General features: G+C 45.7%; 1 protein-coding gene and 1 non-coding gene across 2 annotated transcripts; one reads left to right on the top strand and one right to left on the bottom strand.

Moving 5' to 3' along the window:
- Positions 1–8148: 8148 nt before the first annotated feature.
- On the bottom strand, positions 8149–9090 carry LOC119943860 (olfactory receptor 9Q2-like). Its single transcript, XM_038765045.1, has one exon. It carries the CDS (start codon positions 9088–9090, stop codon positions 8149–8151), a length of 942 nt encoding a protein of 313 aa, XP_038620973.1.
- Positions 9091–12524: 3434 nt separating this feature from the next.
- Positions 12525–12662, top strand: LOC119944331. The gene has a single exon (XR_005455820.1). It is a non-coding gene; the product is annotated as a small nucleolar RNA SNORA7 (small nucleolar RNA).
- The last annotated feature ends 9184 nt before the right edge of the window (positions 12663–21846 follow it).

Genomic DNA, 21846 nt, shown 5'->3' with positions numbered 1-21846 from the left:
CTAAGCCCGTGCTCTTTCCATGAAGCCATGCTGCTTCTCATGTACTGAGCATTTGGGAGAGTACAATATGACAGTTGGTAGACGCATTCCCTGCCCATAATGAGGTTTCAGTCTAAAGGGGGTGACAAACTTTAATATGAATGGAGGCTGATAGAAACAGGGAAATGGAAGGATGGGAAATAGATATCTATCTTATGGGACTTCCTCTTGAGCAAGGCGTCAGGTCAAAATTCACCCTCTCCTTCACTGCAAGTTCAGGGAGGCAGGGCTCTATTTCTTTCGACTGAAAGCTCATTAATGGGAAGGGAACGTGTCTGCTAATTCCATTGTTTTGGACTCTCCTAAATGCTTAATACTGTGCTCTACACATAGGAAGGCTCACTAACTCCAACTGATTGACCAATCGATTGAGCTGAGGCAGTGCTGCCTGCGTCGATTGCCTGGAGGACTAGTGACCCAGTGATCAGCAGGCCCAGTTCTGATGTCCTCAGCGAGGATGAGAGTTGGGACCAGCTTTGGCAACTGGCAGTTTGCCCTTCTCCCTCCTCACTCGGTCCATCCTCCGGGCCTTCATCTGGCAGCAGCAGGCTCCCATAGCCAAAGCCCACCACTCTGGGCTCAGCTTCCTTCTTCTCTCCTCCCTGGCACTCTGTCTTCTCTGCCCACTGCTGTTCACTGGCTGCCCCACACCCCAACCTGTGTCCTACCTCAGGCACCCTTTGGGGTGGACTGCACCATCCATGTTTCCAATCAATCAATCAGTGGTTTTTATCGAACGCTTACCATACGCAGAGCACTGTACCAATCTTTTGGGAGAGCACGATAGAACAGAATTAGCAGAGATGTGCTCTGCCCATAATGAGCTTACAGTCTAGAGGGAGGTTAATTGTCCAGTTAGCATTTGGCCTCTCCGTGAACAGGTAGAGGTACTGATGCTGCTGCTTCTCTGGGCGGGATTTCCATTTTCAGCCTTGGCCTTCCCTCGTCACGGCTCCTGCCACCAAGTTCCTTGGCTCAGACCCGGACCTGGGAATAAAATGCACCGGCTCCGGGGGAAGTGGGGTGAACAGGGAGGCGATTGGACGTCACTCCTCTGCCCCAAGCCATTACAGCCATGGCAGCCTTCAGGGATGTCCGGCCAGATGTCAGACTTGGAAAGTGGACTGGACACCACTTCCCAAACACCAGAGAAGCAGGGTGGCCCAGTGGATAGAGCACGGGCATGGGAGGCAGAAGGATCTGGGTTCTAATCCTGACTCCACCACTTGCCTCCTGGGTGACCTCTATAAGGTGTGCAGAGCACTGTGTGAAGCACCTGGGAGAGTACAATACAACAGAATTAGCAGACAGGCTTCCTGCCCATAATGTACAGTGTTCAGGACACGGTATGCACTCGGTAAATTTCACTGAATCCAACCTTTGAGTCACTTGGTGAAAGGTCAGGAGGACAATGCTTTGGCTGAGTCCAGAGGCTCACCAGTTCCCAAAGATGGAATATCAGCATGGAAAGAGTGGAAAGGTAATTTTGCCAGAAGTGACCTACCTTTCTCTTGAATCTTTTCACTCTTAAAAGTTGTGACTCAAACACTCTACCTCACCCAGGGCAGATTCCCATGGTCACTTCCCACTCGCAAATCTCAACTTGCCTCTGCCACAGGCCTTGTCTGATACCTTAAAGACAACAAAGCCACTGGCGATCAGTGCCAGATTCACGCCAATAAGGCCCAAGAGAGTTTATTCCATGATGTCTCCTGCTAGACTGTAGGATCCTTGTGGGCAGGGAACATGTCTACCAACTCTGTTTGGTTTTGCTCTCCCAAGCTTTTAGTGCAGTGCTCTGCACACAGTAAGCACTCAATAAATTCGATCAATTGACTGATTGTTGATGGATTGTAACCCAACATTCAGGCACTAGCTAATGCTTAGAAGGATGTGTACTGCACTCAATGCTCTGGGGTATTTAATGAAATCACTTTCAATCAATGATGTTTCTTGAGTACTTACTGTGTGCAGAGCACTGTACTAAGCACTTGGGAGAGTACAAAATATTTCCTGCCCACAACAAGCACAATAAAACAGAGGTAGCAGACAAGTTTTCTGTCCATAACGAATTTACCATCTAGAGCACACTTATCAAAACCTAACCTGCACCTAATCTAAACTGCCCCAACACCCTAGACTCTAGACCGCAAGCTCCTAGTGTCTGCCAACTCAGTTGTATTGTACTTTCCCAAGCACTTAGTACAGTGCTCTGCACATGGTAAATGCTCAAAAACTACGATTGATTCATAGATTGACCATCAGGGACCACTAGGGATCTGTGAGGATGGAGAAAGGAAATGAGCAAGGAATCAGGACAGTAATAAAATGTTGGTTGGAGAGCCCAAGGGCTTACGATAAGTGCTCGGTCCAGCATGGCAGCAGTTTGGATGGAGAGGAAGGGGCGGATTCTGGAAGTGTGGTGTAAGTATTGGGGAGCAGCCTGGAATAGTGAAAAGACCACAGGCTTGGGAGTCAGAGCACCTGAGTTCTAATCGTGACTCTGACACTTGCCTGCTGGGTGAGCCAGAGGATCTGAGTTCCAATCCTGCTCTGATACTTGCCTGCTGGGTGACCCTGGGCAAGTCACTTCACTTGTTGATGCCTCTGAGTCCTCATCTGTAAAATGGGGATTCAATGCCTGTTCTCCTTCCTACTTAGACTATGAGCCCCAGGTGGGATGGGGTCTCTCCAACTTGATTATCTTGTATCTACTACAGCACTTAGAACAATGCTTCACACAGGCTTTTAACAAATAACATCATTATTATTGTTATTATTATTACTGTGGTAGAACTGACAGGAGTTGGTGACTGACTGAATATGAGGATTGAAGGAGCGAGATGAGTCAAGGCTGTGAGACAGGGAGGATGGTGGTGTGATCAGAGAAGCAGGATGGTGTAATGGCTAGCTCAAGGGCATGAGAGTCAGAAGGTCATGGGTTCTAATCCCTGCTCTGCCATTTGTTTGCTGTGTGGCCCTGGGCAGGTCACTTCACTTCTCTGTGCCTCAGTTCCCTCATCTGTAAAATGGGGATTGAGACTATGAGCCTTACATGGGACAGGGACTGTGTCCAACCTGATATGCTTGTATCCACCCCAGCACTTAGTACAGTGCCCAGCATGTAGTAAGTGCTTAACAAATAGACACAATTATTACTATTATTATCATTATTATTATTATCAGCAGTGTCTGGTCTGTGAAATTATCCCTAATCTTTTTAGGTCCCAAAGGTGACCTCTAGACTGTAAGCTCAGTGTGAGCAGGGAATGTGTCTGTTATGTTTTTTATTGACCCTCCCAAGTGCTTAGTACAGTGCTCTGCACACAGTAAGTGCTCAATAAATATGATTGAATGACTGACAGGATATTCGGGTTGGGAGAAGGGCTGACAGCTGGTTCCTGGAATTTTGCTCTGTCATTCAGATCCGAGAGCTCTGTGGTGCTCACTCTTTCTTGTTTTTTGCCTTAGAGAGTTAACCAGTGCTTAGAAGCAGAATGGCCTAGTGGAAAGAGCCCGGGGCCTGAGAATCAGAGGACCTGGGTTCTAATCCTGGCTCCTCTAGTGGCACACTGTGTGACCTTGGGCAAATCATTTCTCTTAGTTTCCTCTTCTGCAAAATGGGGATTCAATCCTACTCCCTACTATTTAGACCATCAGCCCAGTGTGGGACAGGGACTCTGTCCAATCTTATTGTCTGATATCTACCCCAGCTCTTAGCCCATTGCTTGGCACATAGTAAGCATTTCACAAGGATCACTGTGGGCACATTCAACTCCCAGATCTACCGCAGTACTGAATAGGCTGTATAGCTGCCCCAAAGGGAAGGCTGTGAGTTTGTGTGAATAATAGGGGAGGAAAGAAGAGAGTTGAGGTGGCTGCTACTCATGAGAGAACAGGGCTGCAGGATGCTAGTTCTGTCTGATTTGACTGGGACTGAGAAGACTCAGGGCTCTTAATTCTATAGATGGATCAATCTTCCCTGTGAATATAGCAGAAACTCTTCACCATTGGCTTTAATGCATTTAACCACTTTCCCCCCTCCTACCTCACCTGGCTGCCCTCTTACTATAACCCATCCCGCACATTTCTCTTGTGCTAACCTTCTCACTGCACCTCGATCTCATGAATCTCACCACCGACCTCTCACCCGCATCCTACCTCCAGCCTGGAATGCCCTACCTCCTCATATCAGGCAGATAATTGCTCTCCCGCACTTCAAAGCCTTATTAAAGCCTCATCTCCTCCAGGAGCCCTTCCCCGACTGAGCCCTCCTCTCATCTTCTCCCACTCTCTTCTGCACCGTTCATACTTGCTAATTCATTCATCCTCTCTCCCTTCCCCACGGCACATATATCCGTATATATCTGCAATTTATTTACTTATTTATATTAATGTCTATCTCCCCCTCTAGACTGTGAGCTTGCCAGGGGTAGGGAATGTGTTTGAGGTTATGTTGTACTTTCCCAAGGGCTTAGTACAGTGCTTTGCTAACAGTAAGTGCACAATAAATATGATTATTATTATAATGATAATGATAATAATAATATAGTTCTGTCGGCAGGGTGATTCACAGACTCAGTCCCCAGAGAAGGGACCCTTTTGGGCTCACTGCTGAAGCTTACAGGATCTAATGTCCGGAGGAAGACAGATTGTCTGTCAGAGTCTCTACCCTATTTTTCTCTGAAAAGCAGAGTGGGCTGACACTTGCATGAGGTCAAATCACCGGGAGTGTGGGCTGGGAGGACAGAAGGCAGGTATTGTATTAGAAACTGCATTCTATCTTGTGTGCACTTCTGTACCTTCAATCAATCAGTTGAGTTAACGAAGCACTTATTGTATAAAAAGCGCTGTACTAGACACTTGGGAGAGTACAGTATGACAGACATATTCCCTGCCTGAAAAAAGCTTACAGTATAGGGGTGACTGGAGTTCTTGGAGTAATAGAATTGGGAGTCTGGAGGCAGGAGGTGGGGGGCAAGTTTTAGTAGGACATTGTAGCAGCGAGCTTAGTTACATCTGTCTATGCACAACCCCTTTCTTGGCATTAGGGCCAGTGTCTTAGGGAATGGGGAGACTAGGGTTAACCCCAAACTAGGCTGTCTCCAACCCCCTACCCATCTCTTTCCAGCTCTGATACTGCTGCTTTCTTTTCCCCAGCCCCGAGACTGAAATGTCAGGTAAGAAACATGGTCCTCAGGTGTTTCCAGAGAACAGGATGGGAGAACCCGGACCTTGGAATTAGTAGTCCAGTCATCTCTCATGATCAGGTTCCACAGGTCTAGATGAGGATTACCGCCAAACTTGGTGGTAAATCATGAGTCCTTCTCTTTCTCCTCTCCTCACCCCCAACAGCATACAAGATGACCGAGGGTCAACTGCCCCACTATTGCTCTCTCTACAGACGTTGGTCAGTATATCTCCCCGGCCCGAAGGACTGTCCCAATGAAGTGTGGGCTCACAGAGGTCAATTCCCAGCCTTGCCACACCCCTGGGAAAGCCGTGTTGCCCCTGCTAAGGGAAGGTCATGTCTGTGTGAGAGAATGTTGGGTGAGGGCAAGAATAGTGAAGAGGGGACTGCCACTATCACAGAGCCCCCAGGGAAGGATCTCTTTAGTGACTGACAACGGTGGCTTCTGGATATCTATTGTCCGGAGGAGGACCATGTGTCAATCAGTATGTCCATCCCATTCCTCCTTGAGATATAGAGTTTGTGGTGAGCATGAGTGACTCCATCTTTTAATGCAGAAGCCATCTCCTAAGAGACTATTTTAAAGTCCCAAGAGCAACAAGGGCAAAAAAGGAATTGGAAGGAAAACTGAATTATCTTGCTGACAGGTTTGAGGAGTACTTGAATTGCTGATGAGAAACTGAACTATCTTGTTCCAAAGTTTGAGGAGGACTTGAATGGCTAAGGAGAAACTGAATTATTTTGTGGAAAAGTTTTAAGAGGAATTGAATGGCTGAGGAGAATCGGTTTAAGCCCGAGGGGTAAGTAAGCATAGGAAGGATAGGGTCACAGTCCTCCCTGGCTTCTTCCAGTAAGAGCTGCCTGAGCTGAAGGCAGCAGAGAATCCGAGTAGCAACTCAGAACTCCCCCATCAAACAACCGATAAAAGGGCGAAAGAACTGGGCCCCTGGGGTTGCGAAACAAAGAAAAAACACCATCTAAGGCATGTGCTGAGAAACTTTAGCGGGACTGAGGCTGAGGCCAGACTTGAACCAAGGTGGAATGCTGCCAGTGGCCAGACTCCTTGAAACTCCTTGAAAGTGTAGTAAGCATTTCTACGGACCAAAGGATTTTTAGTTTGCAAATTCGATGCAAATAAGTGGGGAAATTACCAGACTCCTATTTAGCAGTAACAACTTGATTTTATTTTGTAGTAGCAATATCCTTGGCACAAGTCAGAGCCTGTCATCATTAGACAGAATAAATTTCCTTTAGGAAGTTCAAAATAAGGCACTTAAAAGAGACCTATCTTATTATGTTTGCTCATCTTGAATAATTTACCAGTGCCATTTTTTGATCAGCTCTATGCACGTATATCCTAGTAAAAACAGAATCTAAGAGAATATCTGGGCAATTCAGAGCCTTAACATTTACTTAAACATGACTGAATAGTACTTAAAATATATTCAAGATTAGTTTACAGCCGTGGGGATCTATATCTTTCAATTCCAGAAGATTGGTAAATGAGCTTGTCCACCTAATACTACCTTTTTCAGTTTCAACAAGTTTATGCAGAGGGAGTTAAGCCAGCTGAAATCCGTGAAACATTCATGGGGTTTTTGTGATTCCTTCTCTCCGGCCTTGCCTCTTCTATCCTTCTACTCTGACTCCATTTTTGAACTTCCGTATTCTCTGCCTTAACTCTGTTCCACCCCAATCTCTTCAACCTTTAGAAACTCTATACCTCCATGTATTCTCCCCTTCCTCCCCCTCTCCATCCCCCCCTTACCTCCTTCCCCTCCCCACAGCACCTGTATATATGTATATACGTTTGTACATATTTATTACTCTATTTATTTATTTTATTTGTACATATTTATTCTATTTATTTTATTTTGTTAATATGTTTTGTTTTGTTCTCTGTCTCCCCCTTCTAGACTGTGAGCCCACTGTTGGGTAGGGACCAGAGTCTCTATATGTTGCTAACTTGTACTTCCCAAGCGCTTAGTACAGTGCTCTGCACACAGTAAGTGCTCAATAAATACGATTGATTGAATGAATGAATGAATGAATGAAACTCCTCTGAGGTGGAACCATCTTCACAAAACTTGGGAAAGCCTGTTGGATTGGCTGCTATTTTTTTGGTGTAATGTGTGTGTGTGAGTGTGTGTATGCATCTACCCCCCTTTTAATTAGGCTAAATTAGGCTAAGAGTGGGATAAAGTGTTCTGCTGTACACAGTACACAGTGGTGGCTTGGTTTCATTTTTGAACTTCTTACTGAGGGCCTGAAACTGAAGGGGACAGTTCAAGACCCTGAGACATGCTCCAGTGTTGAGCACCTGAATTGAAAGGGGAGATAATCCCCAGGGAAGGACTCATACATTAAGTGCCTGTTACTAAATGGGGAGACAATCCCACCGTGGTGGGTTCTTAGCTGAGATCCTTCTAGACTGTGAGCCCACTGGGTAAGGATTGTCTCTATCTGTTGCTGAATTGTACTTTCCAAGCACTTAGTACAGTGCTCTGTATACAGTAAGTGCTCAATAAATATGATTGAATGAATAATGCCTCCTGCCCTGATAGGGTTTGGCAGAAAGTCCCTCTCTCCTGCAGGCCCATTTGATACTGCCAAGCCCCACCAATTTAGACCTGCTTCCAGCCACACGTCGAGCCTTGGATTCTTTTGTAATCATCACCCAGGGAAGAAAAATGAAATACATTTGAAAGATGAATACAGGTCGTTAGAGTCCAGGCAAGCCAACCCCAGCGAGGTGATGTGTGAAGGCTGTGAAAACAGGACTTGGACCCGAGGTATTTTGGCTCTGGGATCCATGTGAAGAAGACCATCAGTGAGCCCAGTGGAGGTGACAGACGGGACTCAATCACTGCCAGAGCCCACTCTGAATGAAAACGTTTTCAATCAATGGACTTGAACTTTTACGGCCCTTGCACGATCTTGGTCCTCTGGAGAACTCTCCTCAAGGCTTCCTTCACCTCTTTGTTCCTCAGGCTGTAGATCATGGGGTTCAGCATTGGGATGACCACAGTGTAGAACACAGAAACCACCTTGCCCATCTCCAGGGCCTGGCCCATATTGCCTTTCAGGTACATGGAAGCGAGAGTCCCAAAGAACAGAGCCACCGCGGTCACGTGAGAGCCACAGGTAGAGAAGGTCTTGGCCCTCCCACCGGCCGAATGGATGCACAGGATGGCCTTGATGATGAACAGGTAGGAGACCAGGATCACCATCACACTGGTCGTGATGACGGAGAGAGATACGATGAACATGACCAGCTCCTGGGCCTTGGTATCGGAGCACGACAGCTTCAGCAAGGGTGGGAGGTCACAGAAGAAGAAATCCACGTGGCGAGACTTACAGAAGGAGAGAGAGAAGGCACAGCCTGTGCGGATCATGGCCTTGACCAGTGCCCCTGCGTAAGCCCCGGACACCAGCCCCCAGCGGGCCCGGGGGGTCACGATGGTGACATAGAGGAGGGGGTGGCACACGGCCACGTAGCGGTCATAGGCCATGACCGCGAGGAGGAAGCACTCAGTGCTGACACACAGCGTGAAGAGGAAGAACTGGGCCGCACATTGCCCGGAAGTGATGGATGCGCCACCGGACCTCAGGGCCACCAGCATCTGAGGGACAACTACCGAAGAGTAGCAGGCATCCAGGAGGGAGAGGTGGCCAAGGAAGAAGTACATGGGTGTCTGGAGATGGGCATCTGCCTGGATGAGCCCAACTATGCCCAGGTTGCCCCCCAGGGTGAGGAGGTAAAAGACCAGGAATACCCAGAAGAGGATCCTCTGCAGTTCTGGCCACTCGGGCAAACCCGTTAGGAAAAACTCGGTCCCTTCACTGCCGTTCTCAGCCATCGAGCTGGGGTTGTCTACCGAGATGAAAAAGGAAAAAGAAAAGGGTTGACCTAGTGGCAGAGGAGGATGGTTTCTCTGCAGAGGAACAAGTCACACCTACCTCACCTTTGAGAGTCAGAGAACCCGAGTTCTCATCCTGACTTGGCCACTTGTCTGTTGTACTGTTGTATGATCTTGGGCAAGTCACTTCATTTTTCCAATTCTCAGTTTCCTCGTCTATATAATGGGAATTTAATCCTCCTCCCTTTGACTTAAACGGTGAGCCCTATGTGGGACGGGGAATGGGTCCAACCTGATTAACTTGCCTCTACCCCAGCACTTAGAACAGTGCTGGACACACAGTAAGTATCTAACAAATACAATTAAAAAAATTATTGTGTCTATCCCAATGCTTAGAACAGTGCTTGGCATAGAACAAGCATTTTACAAATATAATACTAATAGTGATTATTATTATTACTATTTTAAAAAAGGGCTACCATCTACTTTTTAGGAAATGGTGCCACTCAGAGCAGAGTTCCAGCAGAAATCTGAAACAAGTTGGTGACTTCATGCCAACACATTCTTCTCACTAGGAAACATTGTGAAAATATCCCAAAATTTCAGAGATACAACTAAAATCAGCATCTGCCAGAAGAAAGTTTAAAGCTGACTGAGGAAACGCCTGTTATATCTCACTCCTCTCCATTGCCAAGTAGGATCCCAACCAGGAGTCAAAGTAGTAGTGAAGTGGCATGGAAAGCAATGTGGCCTAATGGATAGAGCCCAGGCCTGGGAGTCAGAAGGTCATGGGTTCTAATTCTGGCTCTACCACTTATCTGCTGTGTGGCTTTGAGTAAGGGACTTCACTTCTCTGTGCCTCAGTTACCTCATCTGTAAAATGGGAATTGAGACTGTGAGCCCCACATGGGACAGGGACCGTGTCTAAGTGTCTAGACTGTGAGCCCACTGTTGGGTAGGGACCATCTCTATATGTTGCCAAATTGTACTTCCTAAGTGCTTAGTACAGTGCTCTGCACACAGTAAGCGCTCAATAAATGCGATTGATTGATTGATTAAGTGGATTTGCTTGTATCTATCCAAGAGCTTAGGACAGTGCCTAGCACAAAGTAAATTCTTAACAAATACCATTATTGTTATTATTATTAGTGGTGAGTATTTATTAAGCATCTGAATGGAAAGCTCTGTACTAAGCACAAGTGATTTTTAATGGTATTTGTTAAGCACTTACTACGTGGCAGGCATTCTCCTGAGCACTGGGGTCGATACAAGCTAATCAAGTTGGACCCAATCCCTGCCCGAAAGAGGACTCACAGTCTTACTCCCCATTGTACAGATGAGGTAACTGAGGAACTGAGAACTGAAGTGACTTGCCCAAAGTCAAACAGCAGACAGTGACAGAGCTGGGATTAGAACCCAAGTCATTTCATTTCTCTGTGCCTCAGTTTCCTCATCTGAGAAATGGAGATTCAACCCTGTTCCCCATCCTACTTAGTCCATGAGGGGCAGGAACTGCATCCGACACGATTACCTTGTTTCTACCCCTGGATTTAGATCAGTGCCTGACACATAGTAAGCACTTAACAATTACCACAATTATTATTATTATTTTAGTTGGTCCTTTACCATTAGAGACTGCTGTGCTTAAGGAGGGACTAAGGGCCCAGGAAGCTTGTGACAGAATATCAATCAATTGTATTTACTGAGCGTTTACTGTGTGCAGATCACTGCCCTAAGCTGTTGGGAGAGTACAGTGCAACAACAAACAGAAACATTCTCTGCCCACAACAAGCTTACAGTCTAGAGAAGGGGAGACAGACATTAATATAAATACAGAAATTACAGATGGGTACAGTAAATGCTGTGGGGATGGGAGGGGGGATGAACAAAGGGAGCGAGTCAGGGTAATGCAGAAAGGAGTGGGAGAAGAGGAAAGTGGGGCTTAGATCAGATTTCTTAGTGTTCCCTGTGGAGGCACACACACAAGACCACTTCCAAGAGTCAGCGTGGCATTATGGACTAAGAATATTCCCTAGAATCTGAATCGTGTATCAGGCTACACCTGTGAAATCCTGCCCACAACACGAAAGTTGTACATATTATTGGAGTTGACAGAGTTGAACTTTGCCAGAGGGAATAGGGGCATATAGGGGGAGAGGGGCTAGGGGCTTTCAAGGTAGAAGAATTCCCACCATGAAGATGTCAGTGGCAGCTTTCTGCCATCAGTCAACTGGGAAGAGAAGAAAATGGAAATTCACAGCATTAAGACTGTGAGCCCCATATGGGACAGGGACTGGGTCCAACCTGATTTGTTTCTATCCACCCCAGGGCTTAGTGCAGTGCCTGGAGCATACTAAACGCTTAATAAATATTACAGTCGTTATTCTGATTTGGGCTGATTCAGAAGAATTGGGGCAGTGGAAGTTGCAACTGGTAAGTTGATTTCATTTTGAGTTTGCACTGCACTCAGTACTAGATACTCTGCAATATTTTACAAAGCAAGTGTCTTTCTCTGAGCAAATTTCACCTCCTCCCACATTTCTGTTCTTCTCTTTCAAACGCATCATCATCAATAGCATTTATCAAGCGCTTGCTGTTTTCAGAGCAGTGCACTTCAGAGAGCAATAATAATAATTACAATGGTATTTGTTAAGCATCTACTATGTGCCAGGCACTGTACCAGGCACTGGGGTAGATGTGAGATCTTGTCAGATGTGAGGCTTACGGTCTTAAGCCCCATTTTCTAGGTGAGGGAACTGAAACAAAGAGAAGTGAAGTGACTTACCCAAGGTCACACAGCAGCAAACCATTAGAGGAGCTGCTATTAGAACCCAGGTCCTTCTGACTCCCAAGCCCGTGCTCTAACTGCTCAGCTACTCAAGTACAAAAGAGTTAGCAGGCACAATGCCCGGCCTCCAGGAATTTACAATTAGATCCTCCCCATAGAACCGTGACTCCTTCTAAACTTGGTCTCCTTGAGGGTATCAATCATTTTTATTTACTGAGTGCTTTTTTAGATCCTCCCCATAGAACCATGACTCCTTCTAAACTTGGTCTCCTTGAGGGTATCAATCATTTGTATTTACTGAGTGCTTACTGTGTGCAGAGCACTGACCTAAACTCTTGGGCAAGTACTATATAACAGATTTGGTAGACACATTCCATGCCCACAGTAAGCTTAAATTCTGGTGGGGGAAGACGGATATCAGCAAAGCCCAATGCTCCAGTCCCAGAGTGACAAAAAGAGGTGAAGTTAAGAACTACATTAAAAAAAATGCATCAAACCCTAGTTTCTCTTTCCTGTCGACAAAATATATGACTATGGACAAATAGCTTTATCCCCCCTTGCCTCAGTGTTCCCATTTATAAAATGGGCATTCCCCTCTGGATTCTTATTTTACCTAGATGAATTAAGACATAGCTAGTAAAAGGATCTCCTGCCAGGGTCACACCCGGAGAGTTTCCAGTATTCTACCAGTCAAGACTACGGGAGGGAGAGTCAAGCAGAGCCATGCCCATTCCATTCCTAGCTTGGGCAGTGGCTAGCGAGTGGAAGGTAATCTGCTACAAGTCAAAACACACCTGAGCTGGGCAGCATCAGCAAGGGAAAGGGAGTCGAGGGCAGAGACTCCTTTACTGTGCGGAATGAGGCAATGGTAAACCTCTTTCATCTTTTTACCAAGAAAACTCTGTGGATACACTACCAAAACGATTGCAGATGGAAGTGGGGCGTTCTGGGAGAGATGTGTCTATAGCATCGCTATGAGTTGGACACGACTCAACAGCATAAGACAACAACAAGTAAAAGGAAACAAAGAGATTATCAACAATAGTCCATCTGGAGGTTACAGTGATTCATACATTCATTCACATTTATTGAGCACTTACTGTTTGAGCACTTACTGTGTGCAGAGCACTGCACTAAGTGCTTGGAAAGTACAATTCGGCAGCAGAGACAATCCCTACCCAACAACTGGCTCACATTGATGCAATCACGTAATTTAAAAACAGAGCAGCATTGAAACCCAGGTGTAAAATAATAATTGTGAAATTTGTCAAGTGCTTACCTTGTGCCACACACTGATACTAAGCCCTGAGATAGATATAAGAGAATCAGGTGAAATTCTGCACATTTTATCTCAGTATCGGAAGTTGCTTCCTTAGAGCACAAGCTGTTAGTCTAGAGGATAGAACGAGGACATGGAAGTCAAATGGACCTGGGTTCTAATCCCATCTTGTCTACTTGTCTGCTAAGTCACCTTAGGCAACTCACTTCACTTACAGTTATCTCTTCTGTAAAATGGAGAATAAGACTGTGAACCCCATGTGGGACAGGGACTACATCCAATCTAATTAGCTTATATCCACTCCAGTGCTTAGTACATTGCCTGGCACATAGTAAGAGCTTAATACATATCATAAAAAATAAGAGAGTAGAGAAGGGAGACACCGTCCCATAAATCAGCTGCCCCTGCTGCACCAGGAAGATTGCATACAGCAATAGAGAACAACAGGAACTAATCTCACCATGACTTTCCAGGAGGAGAAGTTGAGATCATCTGGGTACTCCAGATTTGACTGATTATCTTCTCTGAACATAACAGCATGGGGCTAGGCCTGATTAATCCCAAAATCAAACCTCCTTGATCAGCCCACACCTCCATGGATACAGGGGCCTCTGGCATCCTTTTCCTAGAAAGTTCTACAGGACATCGACTCACAACCAGCAGCAGCATGGCTCAATGGAAAGAGCACGGGCTTGGGAGTCAGAGGTCATGGGTTCAAATCCCGGCTCTGCCAACTGTCAGCTGTGTGATTTTGGGCAAGTCACTTAACTTCTCTGTGGCTCAGTTACTTCATCTGTAAAATGGGGGTGAAGACTGTGAGCTCCACTTGGGACAATCTGATCACCTTATATCCTCCCCAGCACCTAGAACAGTGCTTTGCACATAGTAAACGCTTAACAAGTGACATCATTATTTTTATTATTAACCACCCCTCCCAGCTGGCTGGCTGAAGCAGAGGCCTGAGCTGCCTTGCAGGGTGGGGGGAATGAAGGACAGTCCAGAGGTGCAAATGAAGAGCTGTTGCTTGCAGGACTCCCTGGAGTGGCCAAGTTCCAAGACTGGAATCTTCAAAGCTGAGGAGCTACCAGGCCCATCTAGGACAAGGATTGATGTTGGAAATAGGAGGGGAACTCGAGAGGCAGCCAGTAAATGGAGAAAAACACCTCCAGACCCCACCAGCAGGGTTTCAAGGAAAAAAATCAGCCCATCAACGGTACATATTGAGTGCTTACTATGAGCAGAGCACTGTTCTAAGCACTTGGGAGAGCACAATATGTTAAAAAATACCACTCACCTGTGTGAATGAAATCAAATATAGGACTTTGAATGCTCTATCTAATTTTTGGCTCTGTGTCTTCCTCCTCTTGCAGTCAATCAATCAAACGATAGTATTTATTGAGCGCTTACTATGTATAAAACCACAGACTTAGTGGATAGGTTCTCTGTCCACAATGAGGACAAGGCACTTGGGGATGATTCCCATTTTGATTGCTGGCTTTTTTTATGGTATTTAGTACGCACGTACTACTAATCAAGCACTGTCCTAAGCACTGGGGTCTATGCCCTCTCCAACCTTCAGATGAACAGACTTACCTGGGTTGGGACTGAGTTTTTTATCTCCACCTAGGCTGACTGGGTCACCGTGGAAAGCACATTTACGTTGACTTCATAATCCTCAGGAAAGGCTATTCTAATTTGGGATCTCCCACAGGATGCCTAATTAATAGGTCTCTAGATTCCACACTCCTGAACAGATCTTAGAAAACTTCAATAGAGAGGACTGGGAGAAAAGAGATTTCCAGTTAATGTAATTGTTCAGATTTGGGTTCTCTAATTGGGCCCAAAGCTGCCAATTACCAAGCTCTCAGACTTCCTAACTGGGGGGAAAAAAAACTTGACCAATCAATCAATGGCATTTATTGAGTGCTTCCTGTATAGAGAGTAAATAAAATAATAAAAATGGTATTTGTTAAGCACTTACTATATGCCAAATGCTGGGGTAGGTACAAGGTAATCAGGTTGTCCCACATGGGGCTCACAGTCTTAATCCTCATTTTCCAGATGAGGTCACTGAGGCACAGAGAACTTAAGTGACTCGCCCATGGTCGCACAGCAGACAAGTAGCAGAGATAGGATTAGAACCCATGTCCCCTGAATCCCAAGCCCGTGCTCTTTCCGCTATGCCACAGTGCTTCTCATGTCCCCTGAATCCCAAGCCTGTGCTCTTTCCGCTATGCCACAGTGCTTCTCATGTACTAAGCACTTGGGAGAGTATGATATGACAGTTGGTAGACACATTCCCTGCCCATAACAAGCTTTCAGTCTAAAGGGGGTGACAGACTTTAATATGAATGGGGAATGATAGAAACAGGGAAATGAAAGGATGGGAAATAGATTTCTATCCTACGGGACTTCCTCTTGAGCAAGCTGCCAAGTCCAAATTCACCCTCTCCCTCACTGCAAGTTCAGAGAGGCAGGGCTCTGTTTCTTTATACTGAAAGCTCGCTACGGTCAAGGAACGTGTCTGCTAATTCTGTTGTTTTGGACTCTCCCAGGTGCTTCATACAGTGCTCTGCACACATACCGTTGTTGAGTAGGGACCGTCTCTATATGTTGCCAACTTGTACTTCCCAAGCGCTTAGTACAGTGCTCAATAAATACGATTGAATGAATGAATGAAATAAGGCTCACTAACTCCAACTGATTGACCAATCGATTGAGCTGAGGCAGTGCTGCCTGCATTAATTGCCGGGAAGGCTAGTGACCAATGATCAGCGGGCCCAGTGTAGATGTCCTCGGCGAGGATGAGCCTTTGGGACCAGCTTTGGCAACCAGCAGCTTGTTCTTCTCCCTCCTCACTCGGTCCATACTTGGGGCCTTCATCCGGCAGCGGCAGGCTCCCGGAATCAAAGCCCACCACTCCAGGCTCAGCTTCCTCCTTCTCTCCTCCCTCACACTCTGTCTTCTCTGCCCACTGCTGTTCATTAGCTGTCCCACACCCCAACCTGTGTCCTACCCCAGGCACCCTTTGGGGTGGCCTGCACCATCTGTGTTTCCAATCAATCAATCAGTGGTATTTATCGAATGCTTATCGTGTGAGAGCACTGTACCAATCGCTTGGGAGAGCACGATAGAACAGAATTAACAGACATGTTCTCTGCCCGTAACAAGCTTACAGTCTAGAGGGAGGTTAAGCTTCTGGTGAGCATCTGGCCTCTCCATGATCGGGGCGAGGTACAGAAGCTGATGTTTCTCTGGGCAGGATTTCCATTTTCAGCATTTGGATTATCTTGTCACGGCTCCTGCCACCAAGTTCCACAGCTTGGACCCAGCGCCCGTGTTCTCGAGGATCTGGGAATAAGATGCCCTGGCTCTGGGGGAAATGGGGTGTGAACAGGGGGGCGATCAGACATCATGCCCCTGCCCCAAACCGTTAGAGCCGTGGCAGCCTTCGGGGCCGCCCGGCCGGATGCCAGACTCAAGAAGTGAATCAGACCCCACTTCCTAAACACCAGAGAAGCAGTGTGGTCTAGTGGATAGAGCACGGGCATGGGAGGCAGAAGTATCTGGGTTTCAATTCTGGCTCTTCCATTTGCCTCCTGGTTGACCTCTGCACAGTGTGTAGACCATTGTGTGAAGCTCTTGGGAGAGTACACTACAACAGAATTAGCAGACAGGCTTCCTGCCCATAATGTACAGTGTTCAGGACACAGTATGCACTCGGTAAATTTCACTGAATCAAACCTTCGAGTCACTTGGTGAAAGGTCAGGAGGACAACGCCTTGGCTGACTCCAGAGGCTCACCAGTTCCTGAAGATGGAATAGCAGCACGGAAAGAGTGGAAAGGTAATTTTGCCTAAAGTGACATGAAGTATGGTGCTCTCCACACACTAGGCACTCGGTAAATACCACTGATTGATCGATCAAGGCTCATTGGTTCCAAACTGGTGCCAGGCCTTCAAGAAGCTGAAATAAGAAAACAGAGGGAATTCTTTCACATTCATTCATTCATTCAATCATATTTATTGAGCACTTACTGTGTGCAGAGCACTGTACTAAGCACTTGGAAAGTACAAGTTGGCAACATAGAGAGACGGTCCCTACCCAACAGTGGGCTCACAGTCTAGAAGGGGGAGACAGACAACAAGACAAAACATATTAACAAAATAAAATAAAATAAATAAAATAAAATAAATAGAATAGATATGTACAAATAAAATAAATAAATAAATAGAGTATTTACAAACCGTGTATGGATGTACCAGGGGACATCAAAGGGGAGACTCGTTCTTCAAAACAGTTCTTAGATTCACAGTTCTTCAAAACAGTTCTTAGATTGTAAGTGCTTAACAAGTACTAACATTATTATTATCATTATTATTATCATTATTATTACTTCTGTGTCCCCTAGTGCTAAGCGCTAATGCTAAGCGCTTAGTACAGTGCTCTGCACACAGTAAGCACTCTGCAGAGAACATGAGACCTGAAAGGTAAGTCACTTTGTGTTCTGTGGATAGGAATGTTGGCCACATGACAGAGTCTTATAGCCATATGAATAGAGGCAGCGTGGTCTGGTGGAAAGAGCTTGGGCCTGGTGAGGGTCAGAGGACCTGGGTTCTAATCTCAGCTTTTCCATCTCTTTTCTTATAAATATGGTATGTGTTAAGCGCTTACCACGTGCCAGGCATACTGTACCAAGCAGTGGGTAGATAAAACCAACTCAGGCTGGACACAGTCCATGTCCCACGTGGGGCTCACAGCATTTTTTTGTTTCATGGTATTTGTTAAGTGCTTACCATGTGCCAGGAACTGTACTAAGTGCTGAGGTAGTTACAAGCCACTCAGGTTGGACACAGTCCATGTCCCACTTGGGGCTCCCCCCACCATCTTCAAAGTTTTATTGAAGGCACACCTCTTTCAAGAGGTCTTCCCTGATTAAGATTTCATTTCCTCTTGTCCCTGCATCGCCCTGACTTGCTCCCTTTATTCATCCCCCCTCCCAGCCCCATAGCACTTATTCCCAGATCTGTCATTTATTTGTATTCATTTCTGTCTCCCCCTCTAGGCTGTGAACTCCTTGTGTGCAGGGACTGTGTCTGTTCATTGTTACTTTGTACTCTCCCAAGCGCTTAGTACAATGCTCTGCATGCAATACATGCTCAATAAATGCAATTGACTGATTAATACAGATGAGGTAACTGAGGCCCAGAAAAGCAAAGTGACTTGGCCAAGGTCACCCAGCAAACAATAATAATAATAATAATAATGGCATTTGTTAAGCACTTACTATATGCAAAACACTGTTCTAAGTGCTGGGATAGATACAAGGTCATCAAATTGTCCCACGTGGGGCTCACAGTCTTCATCTCCATTTTACAGATGTGGTAACTGAGGCCATCAATCGTCACCATCAATCGTATTTATTGAGCGCTTACTGTGTGCAGAGCACTGTACTAAGCACTTGGGAAGTACAAATTGGCAACATCTAGAGATGGTCCTTACCCAACAGCGGGCTCACAGTCTAGAAGGGGGAGACAGAGAACAGAACCAAACATACTAACAAAATAAAATAAATAGAATAGATATGAACAATAGATATCATCATCAATCGTATTTATTGAGCGCTTACTATGTGCAGAGCACTGTACTAAGCGCTTGGGAAGTACAAATTGGCAACATCTAGAGACGGTCCCTACCCAACAACGGGCTCACAGTCTAAAAGGGGGAGACAGAGAACAGAACCAAACATACTAACAAAATAAAATAAATAGAATAGATATGAACAATAAATATCATCATCATCAATCGTATTTATTGAGCGCTTACTATGTGCAGAGCACTGTACTAAGCGCTTGGGAAGTACAAGTTGGCAACATCTAGAGACGGTCCCTACCCAACAGTGGGCTCACAGTCTAAAAGGGGGAGACAGAGAACAGAACCAAACATACTAACAAAATAAAATAAATAGAATAGATATGAACAATAGATATCATCATCATCAATCGTATTTACTGAGTGCTTACTGTGTGCAGAGCACTGTACTAAGCGCTTGGGAAGGACAAATTGGCAACATGTAGAGACAGTCCCTACCCAACAGTGGGCTCACAGTCTAAAAGGGGGAGACAGAGAACAGAACCAAACATACTAACAAAATAAAATAAATAGAATAGATATGAACAATAGATATCATCATCAATCGTATTTATTGAGCGCTTACTACATGCAGAGCACTGTACTAAGCGCTTGGGAAGTACAAATTGGCAACATCTAGAGACAGTCCCTACCTAACAGCGGGCTCACGGTCTAAAAGGGGGAGACAGAGAACAGAACCAAACATACTAACAAAACAAAATAAATAGAATAGATATGAACAATAGATATCATCATCATCATCATCAATCGTATTTATTGAGCGCTTACTGTGTGCAGAGCACTGTACTAAGCGCTTGGGAAGTACAAGTTGGCAACATCTAGAGACGGTCCCTCCCCAACAGCGGGCTCACAGTCTAAAAGGGGGAGACAGAGAACAGAACCAAACATACTAACAAACAAAATAAAATAAATAGAATAGATATGAACAATAGATATCATCATCAACATCAATCATATTTATGTCTACCAGAGGCCCAGAGAAGTGAAGTGACTTGCCCAAAGTCACACAGCTGACAAGTAGTGGAGTCAGGATTAGAACCCAGGTCTTTCTGATTCCCAGGCCCGGGTTCCATCCACTAGGCCATGCTGCTTTTCCAAGGCTGGATCCCTTAGACCAGTGGCAGGTGTGCGGAAGGACTGGAAAATGGGAATGAAGACTATGATCCCCATGTGGGAAATGGATTGCGTCCAACCCGATCAGTTTGGATCTACCCCAGAGTTCAGCACAGTTTCTGGCACATAATAAGCGCTCAACAAGTACCATTAAAAAAAAGTGGCAGTATTTAAAGAGCATGTACTCTGAGGAGTGTAGCACGCTGGACACTTGGGAGAGGATAAAAGAGGTGGTAGACAATATTTCTGTCATTAAAGCGTTTACAGTCTATCCTGAGCACAGCACTGTACTAAGCGCTTACAATTCAATCGAGTGGGTAGACATGATCCCTGACCTCAAGGAGCTGCCAGTCTACTGTGTGCTAAGTTCTGGACTGAGCGCCTTGGAGAGTCTGATAGGGCTGGTAGAATGAATCCAAGATTGAAGGAATGAATGAATGAAAGAATGAACATTGTGCTGAGTACTTGGGAGAGTACAATAGAGCTAGTAGACTCGATCCTTGCCCTCAGAGACTTTACAGTCTAGCAGGGGAGACAGAAGCTAAAATAAATTACAGGGAGGAGGAGGAAACTGAGTTGAAAGACATGAGGTATGGGAAGGAGAGAGTGGGAGGAGTACCAAAGTGCTTATAGGATGAGGACCCAAGTGCCTAGGTGATACAGTAGGGAGGGAAATAGAGTAGGGAGGTGAGGGATTAGTTAGGGAAGGCTTCCTGGAGGAAATGCAACTTTAGTACAGTTTGGAAACTGGGGTGAGGGATGGTTTGTCAGATGTGAAACATATTTACTACTCTCTTGTACATATTTACCACTCTATTTATTTTGTTAATGATGTACATATAGCTGTAATTCTTAGTTCTGGGCTTGGCTCATAGTAAGCATTTAACAAGGATCATAATTAGTCTGACTCAGTAATGCCTCCTGCCCTGGTAGGGTTTGGCAGAAAGTCCCTCTCTCCTCCAGGCCCATTTGATACTGCCGAGCTGCGCCAATTTAGACCTGCTTCCAGCCACAGGTCGAGCCCTGGATTCTTTTGTAATCATCCCCCAGGGAAGAAAAATGAAATACATTTGAAAGATGAATACAGGTCATTAGAGTCCAGGAAAGCCAACCCCAGCAAGGTGATGCGTGAGGCCTGTGAAAGTAGGACTTGGACCCAGAACGGTTCGGCTCTGGGATCCATGTGAGGAAAACTTTCTGTAAGCCCAGTGGATGTGATGTGTGGTATTCGTTCGGTGCCAGAGCCAGAAGAACGTTTTCAATCGATGGACTTCATTCATTCATTCATTCATTTATTCAAATGTATTTATTGAGCACTTACTGTGTGCAGAGCAATGTACTAAGCACTTGGTAAGTACAAATCAGCAACATTATAGAGACGGTCCCTGCCAAATAATGAGCTCGCAGTCTAGAAGGGGGAGATAGACAACAAAACAAAACAAGTAGAGAGTTGTCAACACCAACAGAATAGAACTATATATACACATTGTCAATAAAATAGAGTAGTAAATATGTACAAATATACACCAGTGTTGTGTGAGGGGAAGAGAGTATGGCAGAGCAAGGGAGTGGTGGCAATGAGGAGGGGAAGAGGAGCAGAGGACAAGGGGGTTGCTCAGTCTGGGAAGACCTCTTGGAGGAGCTGATCTCTCAGCAGGGCTTTGAAAGGAGGGAAAGAGCTAGTTTGGCGGATATGTGGAGGAATGGTATTCAAGGCCAGGGGTAGGACGTGGGCCAGCAGCTGATGGTGGGACAGGCCAGAACGTGTCACAGGGAGGAGGTTAGAGCAGAGGAGCAGACTGTGTGGGCTGGGCTGTGGAAGGAGAGAAGGGAGGTGAGGTAGGAGGGGGCGAGATGATAGAGAGTTTTGAAGCTGATAGTGAAGAGTTTATGCTTCAGGCAAAGGTTGATAGGCAACCACTGG

This window comes from Tachyglossus aculeatus, chromosome 22, assembly GCF_015852505.1.
Source record: "Tachyglossus aculeatus isolate mTacAcu1 chromosome 22, mTacAcu1.pri, whole genome shotgun sequence".
In the NCBI taxonomy this organism is placed as follows: Eukaryota; Metazoa; Chordata; class Mammalia; order Monotremata; family Tachyglossidae; genus Tachyglossus; species Tachyglossus aculeatus.
The sequence above is the reverse complement of the archived record's forward strand: the minus strand, read 5'-3'. Positions and strand labels throughout refer to the sequence as shown.